Here is a 13,795-nt window from a genome sequence, read left to right on the forward strand (position 1 = left end):
TTAAGACTTTAGTGGTAGGGTTGTCATAGGCGCTAAAGAGAACTTGGATGGTCTCCAGGCTAGTTTAAACCTGCATTATTTTTCCTAGTACCTCCTAGTGACTTGACTTTTATATACATTTATAGCTAAGCCTCCTGATCTGGGACTGGAATGGCTAAGACTGGTACCATCAGGAGAGCCTGCCTAACCTGTTAAAAGCCTCTCTGCACTGTCTTTCCTATTCAAAGGGCATCCCCTTGTCTGTCAACCTGTGCTACGGGCCTGCTAAACCAGAGAGGTGAGGAACAAAAGATACTAGACCAAAAAAAAATGCCTACATCGGTGTTGGACCGGGTACCTTCCAATCCTGCAGAGCCAGAATCCTCTCAGGATCGGTAGCTTCCGAATCCTTTCCCACAATGTTCCATACAAACATTTTATCGGGTTTTACCTCAATTTGGCTAGCTTGCATGCTCTGGGAAAAGGTCTGGAGGTTGGGCACTCAAAAGTGGCGGGAGCGTTGCCCAGGCTGAACAGCATTCCAGGATAATACCCAGTACCCACTACGATGGTCCAGTATTCACTACGATGGTCCAGTACCCACTACAATGGTCCAGTACCCACTACAATGGTCCAGTACCCACTACAATGGTCCAGGGAGCCAAACAACCCTGCAATGCTATTGAACGCCTCGTGAACAGACTGTGGGTATGTAGTCCTTGTGGGTCACGCTGTTCACTGGCCAGTAGTCTACACAGAAACAGAAACGGCTATCTTACCTGGAGGCCATAACTAAGGCTGGCTAAGGGTCTAACACTGAGTGAGGGTCTACACTGACCCCTCACTGACCTTGACCATTTGGCCAATTTGTCATTGAGTATGATTTGTCTTGGAGGACTATGGATGTGGCAGTCCCCCAGTAATTGGTGAATCCAAGTACACATGTTGTAGTTAATTTTTATTTGTGGGATACCTGTAATCATGCATAATAACATGCCTGTGTGTTTTAGCATAATTCTGTGGAAGCGGAGCACTGACATTGTACAACATCCCATCTGAAGCACTCAAGCTGTATGAAAAAGAATACTGATTGACGAAACTTACACATGATCCTCTGTCCTTCTCTGACTCTCACCGGTAATATTTACTCACGCTAAGAAAATTTACCCCACTGCAGGCCAAGTGGCCTTGCCCCTAAAATCACGAAATTCCAGGCCTGCTACCGACATTAAAACTAACATTACTCATGGTCCTATGGTCCCAGAATCGCGGCAGTCATTGAGATGTCACATCACAATGTATAAAGCACTTCAATCATTGAACTCCATTGATTCAGGGAATCAATGTACGTCGTATTGGTACAGAGTTTGTGGACAAATACAAGTAGTAAATTGCAATAGCAGCACTTTACAAAATCAGAAAGACCCAAGATTAACTACTATTGTTAACTTTTATGGCAGGCATGTTCACGCAAAAATGCTCTTAGGCATTATAGGCACAACGTGGTGATTTCGATTTTTCATGTTTTTGTGAAGCCAAGGGAGACAGTAACCTTTATGTCCTTTAAGTTGAATACAAGGCCCGACTGCTGGGCAGGCCCCTAGTGTTACTCTGTGATATAGAGATACAAGACAACCCCCAATTTAGTGTAAAGAGACAACTTTATTATAATAGTCAGGGTGATAGAAAACTTTCTGGCCATATTTATCATATTATTGCCCATAATATATATGAAGTCATTTTTTTAACAAGGACAATAACATGATTCCATCCTGTTTGAACGTCTAATTTGGTACGTTAATTGTCAGGGTCATGAGGGAAATTCAATATTGCATGATACTACAACTGAACCCATGTCTATGCTTGACACATTCAGTTATTCAAACAATAAATTATAGGTCTACACGTTTTGATGTGTGAAGCAACAGTGTTTAATCCAAATTGTAACGTTTGTCTGTAGGACTGGAATGATGACATATTCTGAGTACCTATTTAAATATTCTGAATATGCTTGTACTCATGCAGAATTGATTTTTAATCACATGTTGTTGACAAATGATATTATACATTACATAGATGTGAGTAGTGTTTATTTTTTAACACTGCCTACTGCTGGCATTGGGTTACAAAGTGCAGAGTTCTACTACTCATTTGAGGGGTCATTTTTGTTCAAAGTCAAAGCTTGAAAAAGCTGTCAGACCTCATTCAGAAATGCTGACATGAGCAAGATGTGTGGTTAAGACTTGCGTATGAATATACAAAAAAAAAGATTTGCAGTTTTTTGTTTGTTTGCAGTTTTGTGAATAAAGGGGAAGCAGTGAAGAATGATCTCATGGCTCTAGGTCAAGTTGCTCCAAACATTCCCGTGGATAGAAGTCCTTAGTTTCAGGGGGAAATGTGCAGAAAGGTTGAGACATTTAAACAGAAGCACCAAGGAAAGGTACGACAGATAGAAATGCTACGACAGATGTGTGACCAGTGCTCAATGACTCAGTTGAAAAAAATAATAATAATAATGGTTTGGCCACATATTTCCACAATCTTCTGCCTTAAACTAAATGAATGAATCAAATGAATGTAGGAATGGGTTAATGAATGAGTGATTCCCTGTAGTTCACTTCTACGGTACTCCCAAGTAAGTCAGTTAAATTGACTTTGAACTGTCTACGAGGCAAAGAGTTCAAACCACAGAAAACTCGACCAGCGAGATAAGGCCAAAGTTTGTCCAGTACAAATGATTCACATAGGCCTATATTTGACACTCATAAGTCCACATCAACTGTGGGCACGTGGTTTGCCAGATTTCAACATCTTTCATGTTTGCCTATATCTTAAATATAGGGGTTTGTGGCTGCATAAACATAACAGTCCGGAATACTCAATTTCAGATCAGATACGTTTGGATGGCTTGTCTCATCACTTTGTGTTTGAGTGCGTTTGGCAGTTACAAATACCTACAAATACCTACAAATACCTATGTTTTCATCTAAACCAACAGCCAATGTTTCCATTGCAGCGGCTCTGTTCTGTGAATAGGGACGATGGCTCCAGATTCTTACAGGAGTGGAGCACATCCAGCACGTCTCTCAAAACACAATAATACAAACACAACCAGGACAGAAAAAGGTTTGATTTGTAAAGCAAAAGGAACTGGACTCAAATTTTCAACAAAACTTAAACAAAAAAGTGCAATTGTCTCATGTTATTACAACTGCCAGACTCCTAAAAAACAACCTTAATCCAGATGTAATGAACAATGCCACATTTCATACAATCTGTATGCATTGAACAGCAACATGAATATCAAACCCAGAGTCAACCTGTACCCACACACCTGAAAGTACAAAGTCATGAAGAGATTATAAAAAGTAAGGCATTAGTAGTAAATAACAAAAAGTAGTACCTGGCTGTAGTACACACATTTTCTGAAGCTATTCAAGCAGACAAAACCACGTGTTTCTCTTTAGAACATCCACAAATACCATCTTTGGGCGTGGTAATAATCCCTTATTTGAAGCATTCTGGCAAAGCCAATTACAGATTTGTCTGAGGTAAATGGAAGACAAATAAAATATGAACACATCAAAATAAAAAGCACAAAGTTTTGGGCAGACAAGGCACGAACACAACATTTCTCTCTACTGGGGATGAAAACTAAGTGGGCAGCGAATCCAAAGAGGCTCCCCACTCAACGTTAGGGAACTTTACTTTATGTATAGTGGTTTAATTCTACACATCATTCTGTGCCCAAATAAATTAGGATTCAACTCTGGTAAAAATGTTCAGGATTTGCACCTGCAATTAAACTAAGCCCCCAGTGGAGTGAATAAATAGCAAATATGTCCGCTTTGTAATACTTTCTGTGCATGACCATTTCTATTTGCAATAAGGGTTTGCAAAAATATAACAAACTTGACGATATAAAAGACAGACAAATGAATGGTCTGGTAAGGGCTCTCACTAAAACACACAACACAACCTTTTTGGTTTCATATTATGCACCCAAGCATAAGTCGCTGTCCTCCTTTTGTTAACATATGTGCCTGCCCACTGTGTTGATGACAATAAAGATTAATTTAATTGTATATATACACATGTTAGTGGCTGGGAGATATCCAGCTCCAGACTGGTCTGTTACTCTTATACTCCCATGAAACAACAGTGTTCTTCTTCTCCAACTCACACTGTACAAAGTGTCCGCTTGAACATGTTCACCAAGTCCCTGTGCTGCTGCAAAACCAAGAAAGAATCAAGAATAATCTTTTAAACCAAAGGCCTTGTCCCGGCCTTGTGGAGGACATGATACGGCAGCCTGAGGATTCAATGCTGTCAAATCATATTGGCAAGGCCTAGTATTGAATATGCACGCACTAAATAAGTAACATTCACAATTTTTTTTTTTTGGGGGGTGGGGGGGGGGGTGTAAATAATTTATTAATATAATAATAGTGTCCCTCCTGTGTAGGGAAAGTTGGCTTGTTGTAATTTGGCTTCATATGCTTTAACAATGCATAAAGGGCCGGCTTTCCTTTTGTTGTGGCCATTCAGCTGGTCAGGATTTATTGATAGAAGAATTATTCCTCAGATACAAATCATTAACACATTGGCCTACAGTCACACAGTCAGAAGGGCTGTACAGTATACACCTTATCCCCAACCCTACTTATCAACCCCTCATCAATCATCCATACAGTCCTTATCTCAACAGGAAGGGTGGGTCCAACATCCATACTTTCTTTCGCTGGCTTTTAAATAGAAAAAAATCAGGGCGTCTTGGTGGCTCAACTGCTAGTGTGCCAACCCTGTAACCATGTAACTATGTAACCATGTAACCATGTAAGCAACAGCGACCCGCGTTCGATTCCCATCGCTGGTCCTGTGCTGCATGTCGTTCCCACCCTTCTTCAACTCAATGTCCTGTCTCTGTTCAATGTCCTTTTCCTTAAAGGCACAAAGGCACAGTAAGACTCAAGCCTGGTCGGCCCTCCACAGCTGCTCCTTCACCTCGGGGGGCAACGTGTTGAACAGGTCCTCCTCCACCACCAGGCAGCTCTTCTTCAGCAGCCGGCACTCGCCCAGCTCCACGGGCAGCACCTCCAGCCGGTTGCCCCGCAGCTCCAGCTGAGTGAGGCCCGTCAGCTCCCCGAAGCGCGACGGCAGCGCCTGCAGGCAGTTGCTGCCCAGGTTCAGCGTCCGCAGCTTCTTGCACTGGAACAGCTCCGGGGGAAGGACCTCGATCTGGGGGCAGAGGACAGAGAGGACAAGAGCTGAGGATCACAGTTACAACAGTTTAACTGTACAAAGAAAGAGTTGAGGATCACAGTTACAATAGTTTAACTGTGGATCACAGTTACAATAGTTTAACTGCGGAGGAAGGCTCACCAGCCCAAACGTCTCAAATCAGTAAGAAACTGAGGCACACAAGGCTAGCCTATTCCATTTGTATCTACCGGTCAGGAGTAAGGAGTGTTATCAAAGTTCAGAGTGGGGCCTAGGCCTCCCTTCTGCCAAGATAACATTTGTAAAAAAAAACAAGGTGTGAACCGAGGCCTCAAACATCAAGGTCTGAACTGAAGCTTTGATTTGAAGATTGGAAACATCTCTATAGACCAGGTTAATGAGCCTGGGTGATAGAGCGCCTAATTCTGACGAGAGGCGCCTCCTTGTGTTAAAGGGGACATATTACACCACCAGGTGTGAGTGGGATTAGCTGCTACAAGCCGTTTTGAAAATGTGCAGCTTCTGACATCACAGGTGGGCGTGTCCACCTAGATGTGTGACGGAAACCTGCAGGCCAAGGCAACCACAAATATGCATATGCATATCCTCATAACTGAGGGCTGATTAAACCCCCTCATACTTTAATAAATCAGAACTCAAAAAGGATTCATGAATATCAGATCGCTTTAAACTAAAGCTGAAAATAACATTTCCTGGGCCTAATGAGAAACATGGTTAAACCCAAACCTATTCAACAAAGCACCAACTATGTGACCTCACAAATATCTCAAGAATCCTAAAAATTTTGGTGGAGTGGCCCTTTATCTCCAATTCAAAACTAAAAAATAACTATACATTTTCTTATTTGTAGGTGCTTTCCTTCTGCTCTTCAGTTCCTTTTGAACAAACAAAAAACATTGCAGAAACATTCTCGCAAACATTGCGAGTCCCCCGCCTGCGGGCGAGTGCTCACTCTGGTGGACGAGTTCTCTGATCGGCCAGACGAGGTGGATACTGCTTGTTTGGTAACCTACCAGCAATGGAAGGTTAAACCCTCACCCTCACACGAAGCTGCAGAACACTAGAACGAATGGCATTCAACTCGACTTGAAATCTATCATCTTCATGACAACCTGCTCAGCCACAAAACCACTTTGCCTACTTCTAGAAACATCTACTTCTCCAGTGACAAACCTTAAGTTTCTCCTTGACACTGTAAAAAGTCTGATGCAAAACCCGCCCCAGAAGTGGGCCCTTCCCTCTCGGGCAGCAGCTCCATGTTATTCTTCAAACACAAAACTGAATCAATGCATCTTATGCACCCAAGCATAAGTCGCTGTCCTCCTTTTGTTAACATAGCTGCCTACCCACTGTGTTGATGACAATAAAGATTAATTTAATTGTATATATACACACGTTAGTGGCTGGGAGATATCCAGCTCCAGACTGGTCTGTTACTCTTATACTCCCATGAAACAACAGTGTTATTCTTCTCCAACTCACACTGTACAAAGTGTCCTAAGGGTGTCATAGACTTCCGCTTTACAGCAGCTCCATGTTATTCTTCAAACACAAAACTGAATCAATAAGAAAATAATTGGATGCTTCCCCTACTCTTCATCTTGAACATCTTCCAAGAGGGCCACCACAAGCCCATCCTCCCTGCAGTTCAGCTTAACTAACTTTTGTATAATATAACCTAGTATATAATCATAGGATGTGTTTTTGTATAATATAACCTAGTATATAATCATAGGATGTGTTTTTGTATAATATAACCTAGTATATAATCATAGGATGTGTTTTTGTATAATATAACCTAGTATATAATCATAGGATGTGTTTTTGTATAATATAACCTAGTATATAATCGTAGGATGTGTTTTTGTATAATATAACCTAGTATATAATCGTAGGATGTGTTTTTGTATAATATAACCTAGTATATAATCGTAGGATGTGTTTTTATATAATATAACCTAGTATATAATCGTAGGATGTGTTTTTGTATAATATAACCTAGTATATAATTGTAGGATGTGTTTTTGTATAATATAACCTAGTATATAATCGTAGGATGTGTTTTTATATAATATAACCTAGTATATAATCGTAGGATGTGTTTTTGTATAATATAACCTAGTATATAATTGTAGGATCGCGGATCAAGGAGTCCAGCGTCGGTCTGCAGACGGAGCTCTGCTCTGAGCTGAGCTCTGAGCTCTGCTCTGAGCTCAGACTCTACAGGGCCCTTCTGGTGCTGGCAGACAGGACCCCCAGCACGGCAGGCTTTGCCAGTGCACAAAAAAACAAAGAGATAAGATAGGGGTGGGCCGGTCGAGGCCGAACTGACAGGGACGTTTTGGTCCCAGTCCTGTTTGTGGTTCCAGTCCCAGTCCTGACCAACCGACCTGCATGCTGGATCTAATTAAATGTATCCAAAATTTACGAGCTCCACAAAGTCAAATTGGACAACAGGTTGGCATCACTTGCCTTGTGGTTTTAGCTTGCATTTGACTCACCGTGCCTCTCCTCATAGGAGTTCCTACACAGATTTACATTGACTCTTTTCAGATGAGAGTAAAAGTGTACAACACTGCACCATAAAGATACTGTCTGTCCACCCCACACCTACCCTGTTTGACGTCACAGCAAAGTACTGCAGGTTCTGCAGGCGGTCCACGTCGGCGTGGATGCTGGTGAGGTTATTGTGACTCAGGTCCAAGAAGCGCAGCTTGCGGCAGAAGAACAGCTGGCTGGGGATCTTCTCGATCTTGTTCCTGTTCAGATAGAGCCTCTCCAGGTTGGTCAGGGTGCCGATCTGCATGGGGATGTAGGAGATCTGGTTGTACCACAGCTTCAGGCACACCAGCCGGTGCAGGTGCTGGAAGCTGATGATCTCCTCGATGGTCTTCAGGTTGTTGTCCTTCAGGTCGATCTCCTGCAGGTTGTGCAGGCTGAAGATGGAGTGCGGGATGCGCTCCAGGTCACAGCGCACCAGCTCCAGCTCTGTGAGGTTCACCATCTTCTTCAGGCTGTTGAGCACCATGAGCTTGGTGCCCTCGTTGTTGACGGAGAGCTTCTGGAGGTGGACGCCCACATCGGTCACCACCTGAGGCAGCTTGGTGAGGTTGCTCTTCAGCCGCAGCACCTTGAGCCTCTTGAGCTCACGCAGGCCGTCGATGACGATGAAGCGGTTGTTGTCGGCGCTCAGGTTGCCGGTGAGGTGCAGCTCGCTGAGGTTTTTCAGGCTGTAAATCCAAAGCGGGATCTCCTTGATGTCAGTGAATTTGATGTGGAGAGACTTGAGGTTTTCCCGCAGGAAGGCCAGAGCAGGGGCCTCTATTTTGGCAGGGGTATGGTACAGCCACATCTCCCTCAGGTTGGCCAGCTGGGCGATGATAGGCGGGATGGTGATGTCGGGGATGAGCTCCAGCTTGAGCACCTCGACCTCCAGCAGATCGAACACCGTGTCCGGGATGCCGCTGAGCATGAACAGATGCAGCTCCAGCTTCTCCTGGGAGTTCTTGGTGATGCGCTGTCTCAGCTTTTCTAGTGTCCACTCGTTGTTCAGGTTCAGCTGCCTCAGCTTGTTCTCACTCACCTCGGAGAGGAAGACGGCGAAACGCTTGGAGTACAGAGGGTCGTACTGATCTATCATGTGCAGCATGAAGGCAAAGTCATTCTTCACGTCGGGGATGTCGCTGTAGCTGCTTTCCTCACGGATTGACTCGAAGGAGTAACGTTTTAGGGAGCGGCTCAGCATCCAGAAGAGCGTGTACATGCAAATGAGACCGTAGACCCCCACCAAACTGATGTAGAAACAGGCTAGGATCTTGAAAAGTGTGGCCAAGGGGTGCGCGCAGTGGTACATCCTGTAGCCCGTCAGCCTTTCAATGTCCACCGTGCACACCACACTGAACTGGATACAACGTACGTAGTAGGCCGTGTAACAAATGATTAACGCAAACTTAATGACTTTGATGATGGTCTGACGTATATAGAGACTGTAGACTATGTCGCCTTCCTCCACGTGGATCCTGAACTTCTTGACCTTTTCAAAGAGGGCCTTGGCCTGCTCCCCTTCCTTCTTATCTAGAACCCCCGTCTCTGAGCGGTCAACTATTCCTTGTTCAATTCTCTTAGTCCTTTGTAGCATGGGAATGCTCGCCTCCACATCCTCGCTCACAGAAGATGCTTTTTTCTCCATGGAGCCATTCATCTTCCCAAGGGGCTTGGGGTCGCTCTCCTCCACTACGGTCTCTGACAGAGCCCTCGTGGTCCACGGAGAGTCAAAGCATTTGAGGAGGATGGAGACAAAGTGCTCCAGTTTAGAGCTTGTTCGGGGGAACTTGAACCAGAAATTACTGCAGGCCAAAAATATGAGGGTGTGCAGCAGCACCAGATAGGGGAAGTACTTGGCAAACCAATGGAGCTTATTCTCATAGCAGACCGCATCGACGTAGTTGTACTGGTGCCGGTCGAGGTCGTACTTGATGCCTTTAGGTTCGAGGGCGTAGGGGATGGTGAGGTTGGGAAGGGGGATGGTCTCGCAAGTCTTGTTCACGATCCACTTGCAAGGGAGACAAATCATCTTGTCCTGCGTGACCTGTAGCGTGCCGCCAAAGACGGCGATCATCAACATGACGATGGAGATGTAGTCAGTGAACACATCCCACCATGGTTTCAGGATGCGGTATGCAGGCTGGGTGTCTGCAAAGTACCGCAGCTCTGTGATTGGAATCATGATGGTTTACCTTCAAAGAAACACAGAACCAGGAATTAGTTTGTGATGGAGGAAAGGAAAAACATCATTCATCCAAGTTAACTTTCATGGCTTTATGTTGAACTGTTGCATAAAAGGGCATTGTTATTATTATTACCCATAATGGAAAATCTAATGGAATGGATTGAAAGTTTTTTCAAGCCATTAAGCCAATAAGCCTAAAATTTACTTTCTGAATGTTTTATCACAAACAAAGGACACATTTAAATCCAATGCATTGTGCAATAGAGCCAAACAACATGGACTTAAACTTTGGTTTAAGGTTGGTTCCAAAGTGAAATCCTATAGGTGAGATAAAATGTAGATATTTTGTATACTCTATTCCTAACATTTTGTTTAACATTTAACATTTGTTCTGCTTTTCCAGGTTATATTACCCTCCTTGGGTTGGCTTGCTATAGGATACACTGTTGGCATTCTGTGTGTACCAAAGCGGTCGGTGAAAGAATGCAGAGATACAGGCCCCAGGACTGTCTCTCAGAGCAGATCTGGTCCTATGGTTTGGCAGAATCAAACCAAATAGTGTTTTATGCTATGTTTTTATCAGTCATTGAGGGGCAATGGTCTGGCGTTAACAGGTTTCATTATGTCCTGCATAAGGCATCAGTCAACCCCTTTTACGACTTGCTTGTCTCATTAGCTTCTTTGATACAAGTTGGACAGACTCCCTTCTTTCAGAGACTTCCTCCTATTTGGGGCGGAATAAAAACAGGTTCTAATCTTGCCACTTTCACAGCTGCCTTAAAAACATTCACCCTGGGAAACAGCTACCAATTTAAATGTATAATTAGAATTGCATTCAAGAATATGGAAATAATGTTATATAGATGAATTTCAAGAAATCTGTGTTTGTGAGGGTTTTCAATTAATAATTAATGAACACATGAAGAGTGCAGTCAATGATGGACCAATGTCAGCCAATAGAGCTTGTACAATAGAGCTTGTACATTGCAGTACTTTGTACTGCAATGACTACCTCCATTTAGAAGCAAAGGTGCATTGGAACGCTAGTTATTGTGATAGAATGTTTTTTTTGGTGATTGTTTATTGGTTTTGTCATTACTCCTGGACATTTGTATGACAAAATGTTGAGGTCACTTCAGTAAATGATTCAATCTTCCACCCAGTATAAATAGCTGGGCTATATTCCAACTCTATGCTATACTATATATATGACATCGCAAAATCTCTCAAGTAATAACAAAGACAGGTAGGTAAACACTGAATAATTGAATTTACTCCTTAAAATGCTTCCCTTTCCACAAACCACTGAAATAGCCATGCAACAAAAGCTCCCAATGAACCTAATAATTAGTTTAGAAGTGAACTGCAGTAACCCGCTGGGTTTCACCAGAGAAGAGGAGGACAGTTTGAGAGTGTCTCCGATATGAAGAAAAAGAACAGCAGCAATTACTGGATCTGCCAGCGTGGTTCAAAGCACTGTGGTTGTAGCCGTCCTCCTGCAGAACGGCCCTCCTACCCACTCTCTGAACAGAGATGCTTTTGTCAAGGCAGAGTCCTAATCCAGGTAGCCCTAATATGACACAGAGCTGGAACAATAAGGAGCTTATTCTATATCGTGTTTTATATCATTTTTGTAATATAATTCAATGAACAAGTTAATCACCAACTCTTCCAAAGAGCCGGGTGTGCAAAGTTTCCCTGTAGCATAGGGAACATTGAACATTTGATTCAACTTAGATGTTTTTATGTTTTAATTTCAATAAAATGTCCCATGTCTATCTTTAGGTTACAGGATACTGTGTCAGTTTTAATGAGGGCAAGTTGACATTCAATATGCCAACATAGCATCGCAAATGCCAGGACTGTAATAATAGCACTGTGTGGACAGTCGACCATCCAATCACCTGCTATCGTCACTTGATATAGGAGACGTGTGGTCATGATTTAGAAACAACAGACAATACCTACAGGCCTTCAATTTGATATATCATACGTGACATAATATCCAATGAGATATTAATACTCAATAGAGAGAAATTAAGTCAAGGAAAGGCATCATTGAAATCGTTCAGCATACATAGATGGAAAAAAAAACAATCAAACCATAATGTAGCATAATAATAATACTATTTATTTATATTGCACTTTTCTAGGTACTCAAGAACACTTGAGTACATATAAAATATAATATAATAAATATAATATAATATATAAATAATAATAATAAATATTATAATAATAATATAAAATAATACAACGAAACAATGCATAACAATGTAATGTAACGTCAAAAGGCTGTAATATTACAAAAGCTATTAAACTATTCTTTTGTTGGATTGGATATTGCCATTGAAAATGATTTGGGGGCCTCACCCCATGACCACAACTAGAGACAATGTCACCAGTGACACTTCGATGAATAAAAAAGGAAGACATTTGCAGTTTCAGTTCTCACTGGACCAAACTGGTTTATTCCTAACAGGGCTCCCAGTTCCACCACTGTCGACACAAATGAAATGCGTTGTTCTTTTAAACGTCTTTGTTTTGATGTTATTCCAAAGCTGCGGTAAATAACAGGAGGTTTTAAAGAATGAGGAACCATACCTGCCCATCATCAAGGCCAATCAAACAATAGACACTGCAATAAATCGCCCCAAATCTTTTTCTGATCAAAACGATTAGAATTCCCTATGGCATGGCCTCGGAGTTTCTCTCCACCTAAAACACCTACATGTGTACACCCAGCTACCATAGACGAGTGGAAACACAGCTTCAGTCCGGTTCATGTTCTAGTGCCTGGATCAACAACAGCTCCTGTCACACTGCACTCTTCATGCTTGGATAAAGAAGCCTTGTCCCCGGGCCCCCTGGGGGGACTCGAACCCCTACCTGGTCCCCTAGCTGGACTCGAACCCCTACCTGGTGTACTGAAGCCTGGGAAGTCGTTCACCTTCTCCCAATATGATGTATACATGTCTGGATCGAACCCTCCGCTCACTGACACTCTCCTTCCCGACCACAAGCATGAGCCTCACTCCCACTGTTGCCAGATTGGGCTAGATTTCCCGCCCAATCTGGCAACATTGATCACTCCAGCGGTACGCAGACGCGGACAACATCAGCGGAAGCATTTTCCACTCGTATTTTCAAGGTAAAGGTACACACGGATTTGTACAACGTCATACTATAATGTATAAGGGGCGAATTATTCTTTGACATTCACTTGGGTTTCCAATTTGTCATTAAACAAAAGTAAATGGTCGGTATTGCGTTCGCTTTACCGCACTGTTGTGACGAAAAGAGAGCTGAGCCGCAAGGCAAAGCTCTCGATCTACCGGTCGATCTTCGTTCCTATCCTCACCTATGGTCATGAGGGTTGGGTGATGAGTGATGACCGAAAGGACGAGATCGCGGATACAAGCGGCCGAGATGAGTTTTCTCAGGAGGGTGGCTGGCTTCTCCCTTAGGGATAGGGTGAGAAGTTCAGTCATCCGGGAGGAACTCGGATTAGAGCCGCTGCTCCTTTGCTTAGAAAGGAGTCAGTTGAGGTGGTTCGGGCATCTGGTAAGGATGCCCACTGGACGCCTCACTTGGGAGGTGTTCCAGGCACGACCAGTGGGGAGAAGACCCCGGGGAAGACCCAGGACTAGGTGGAGAGATTATATCTCAACACTGGCCTGGGAACGCCTCGGGATCCCCCCGTCAGAGCTGGTCAATGTGGCCCGGGAAAGGGAAGTCTGGGGGGCCCTGCTTGAGCTGCTGCCCCCGCGACCCGACCCCGGATAAGCGGATGACGATGAGAACAAAAGTAAATGATAAATGTGTCGCAGCTAGGAACAGAAAAAC

General features: G+C 43.4%; 1 protein-coding gene across 1 annotated transcript; it reads right to left on the bottom strand.

The window, feature by feature from the left end:
- Positions 1-1,642: 1,642 nt before the first annotated feature.
- lrrc8aa (leucine rich repeat containing 8 VRAC subunit Aa) lies at positions 1,643-12,977 on the bottom strand. Its single transcript, XM_084483201.1, has 3 exons — positions 12,869-12,977; positions 7,835-9,956; positions 1,643-5,217 (listed from the first exon to the last, which is right to left on the bottom strand). Exons 2-3 carry the CDS (start codon positions 9,944-9,946, stop codon positions 4,948-4,950), a joined length of 2,382 nt encoding a protein of 793 aa, XP_084339327.1. The 5' UTR covers positions 9,947-9,956; positions 12,869-12,977; the 3' UTR covers positions 1,643-4,947.
- Positions 12,978-13,795: the final 818 nt, after the last annotated feature.

Source organism: Micromesistius poutassou (genome assembly GCF_964030765.1).
Source record: "Micromesistius poutassou genome assembly, chromosome: 18".
Lineage (NCBI taxonomy): Eukaryota > Metazoa > Chordata > Actinopteri > Gadiformes > Gadidae > Micromesistius > Micromesistius poutassou.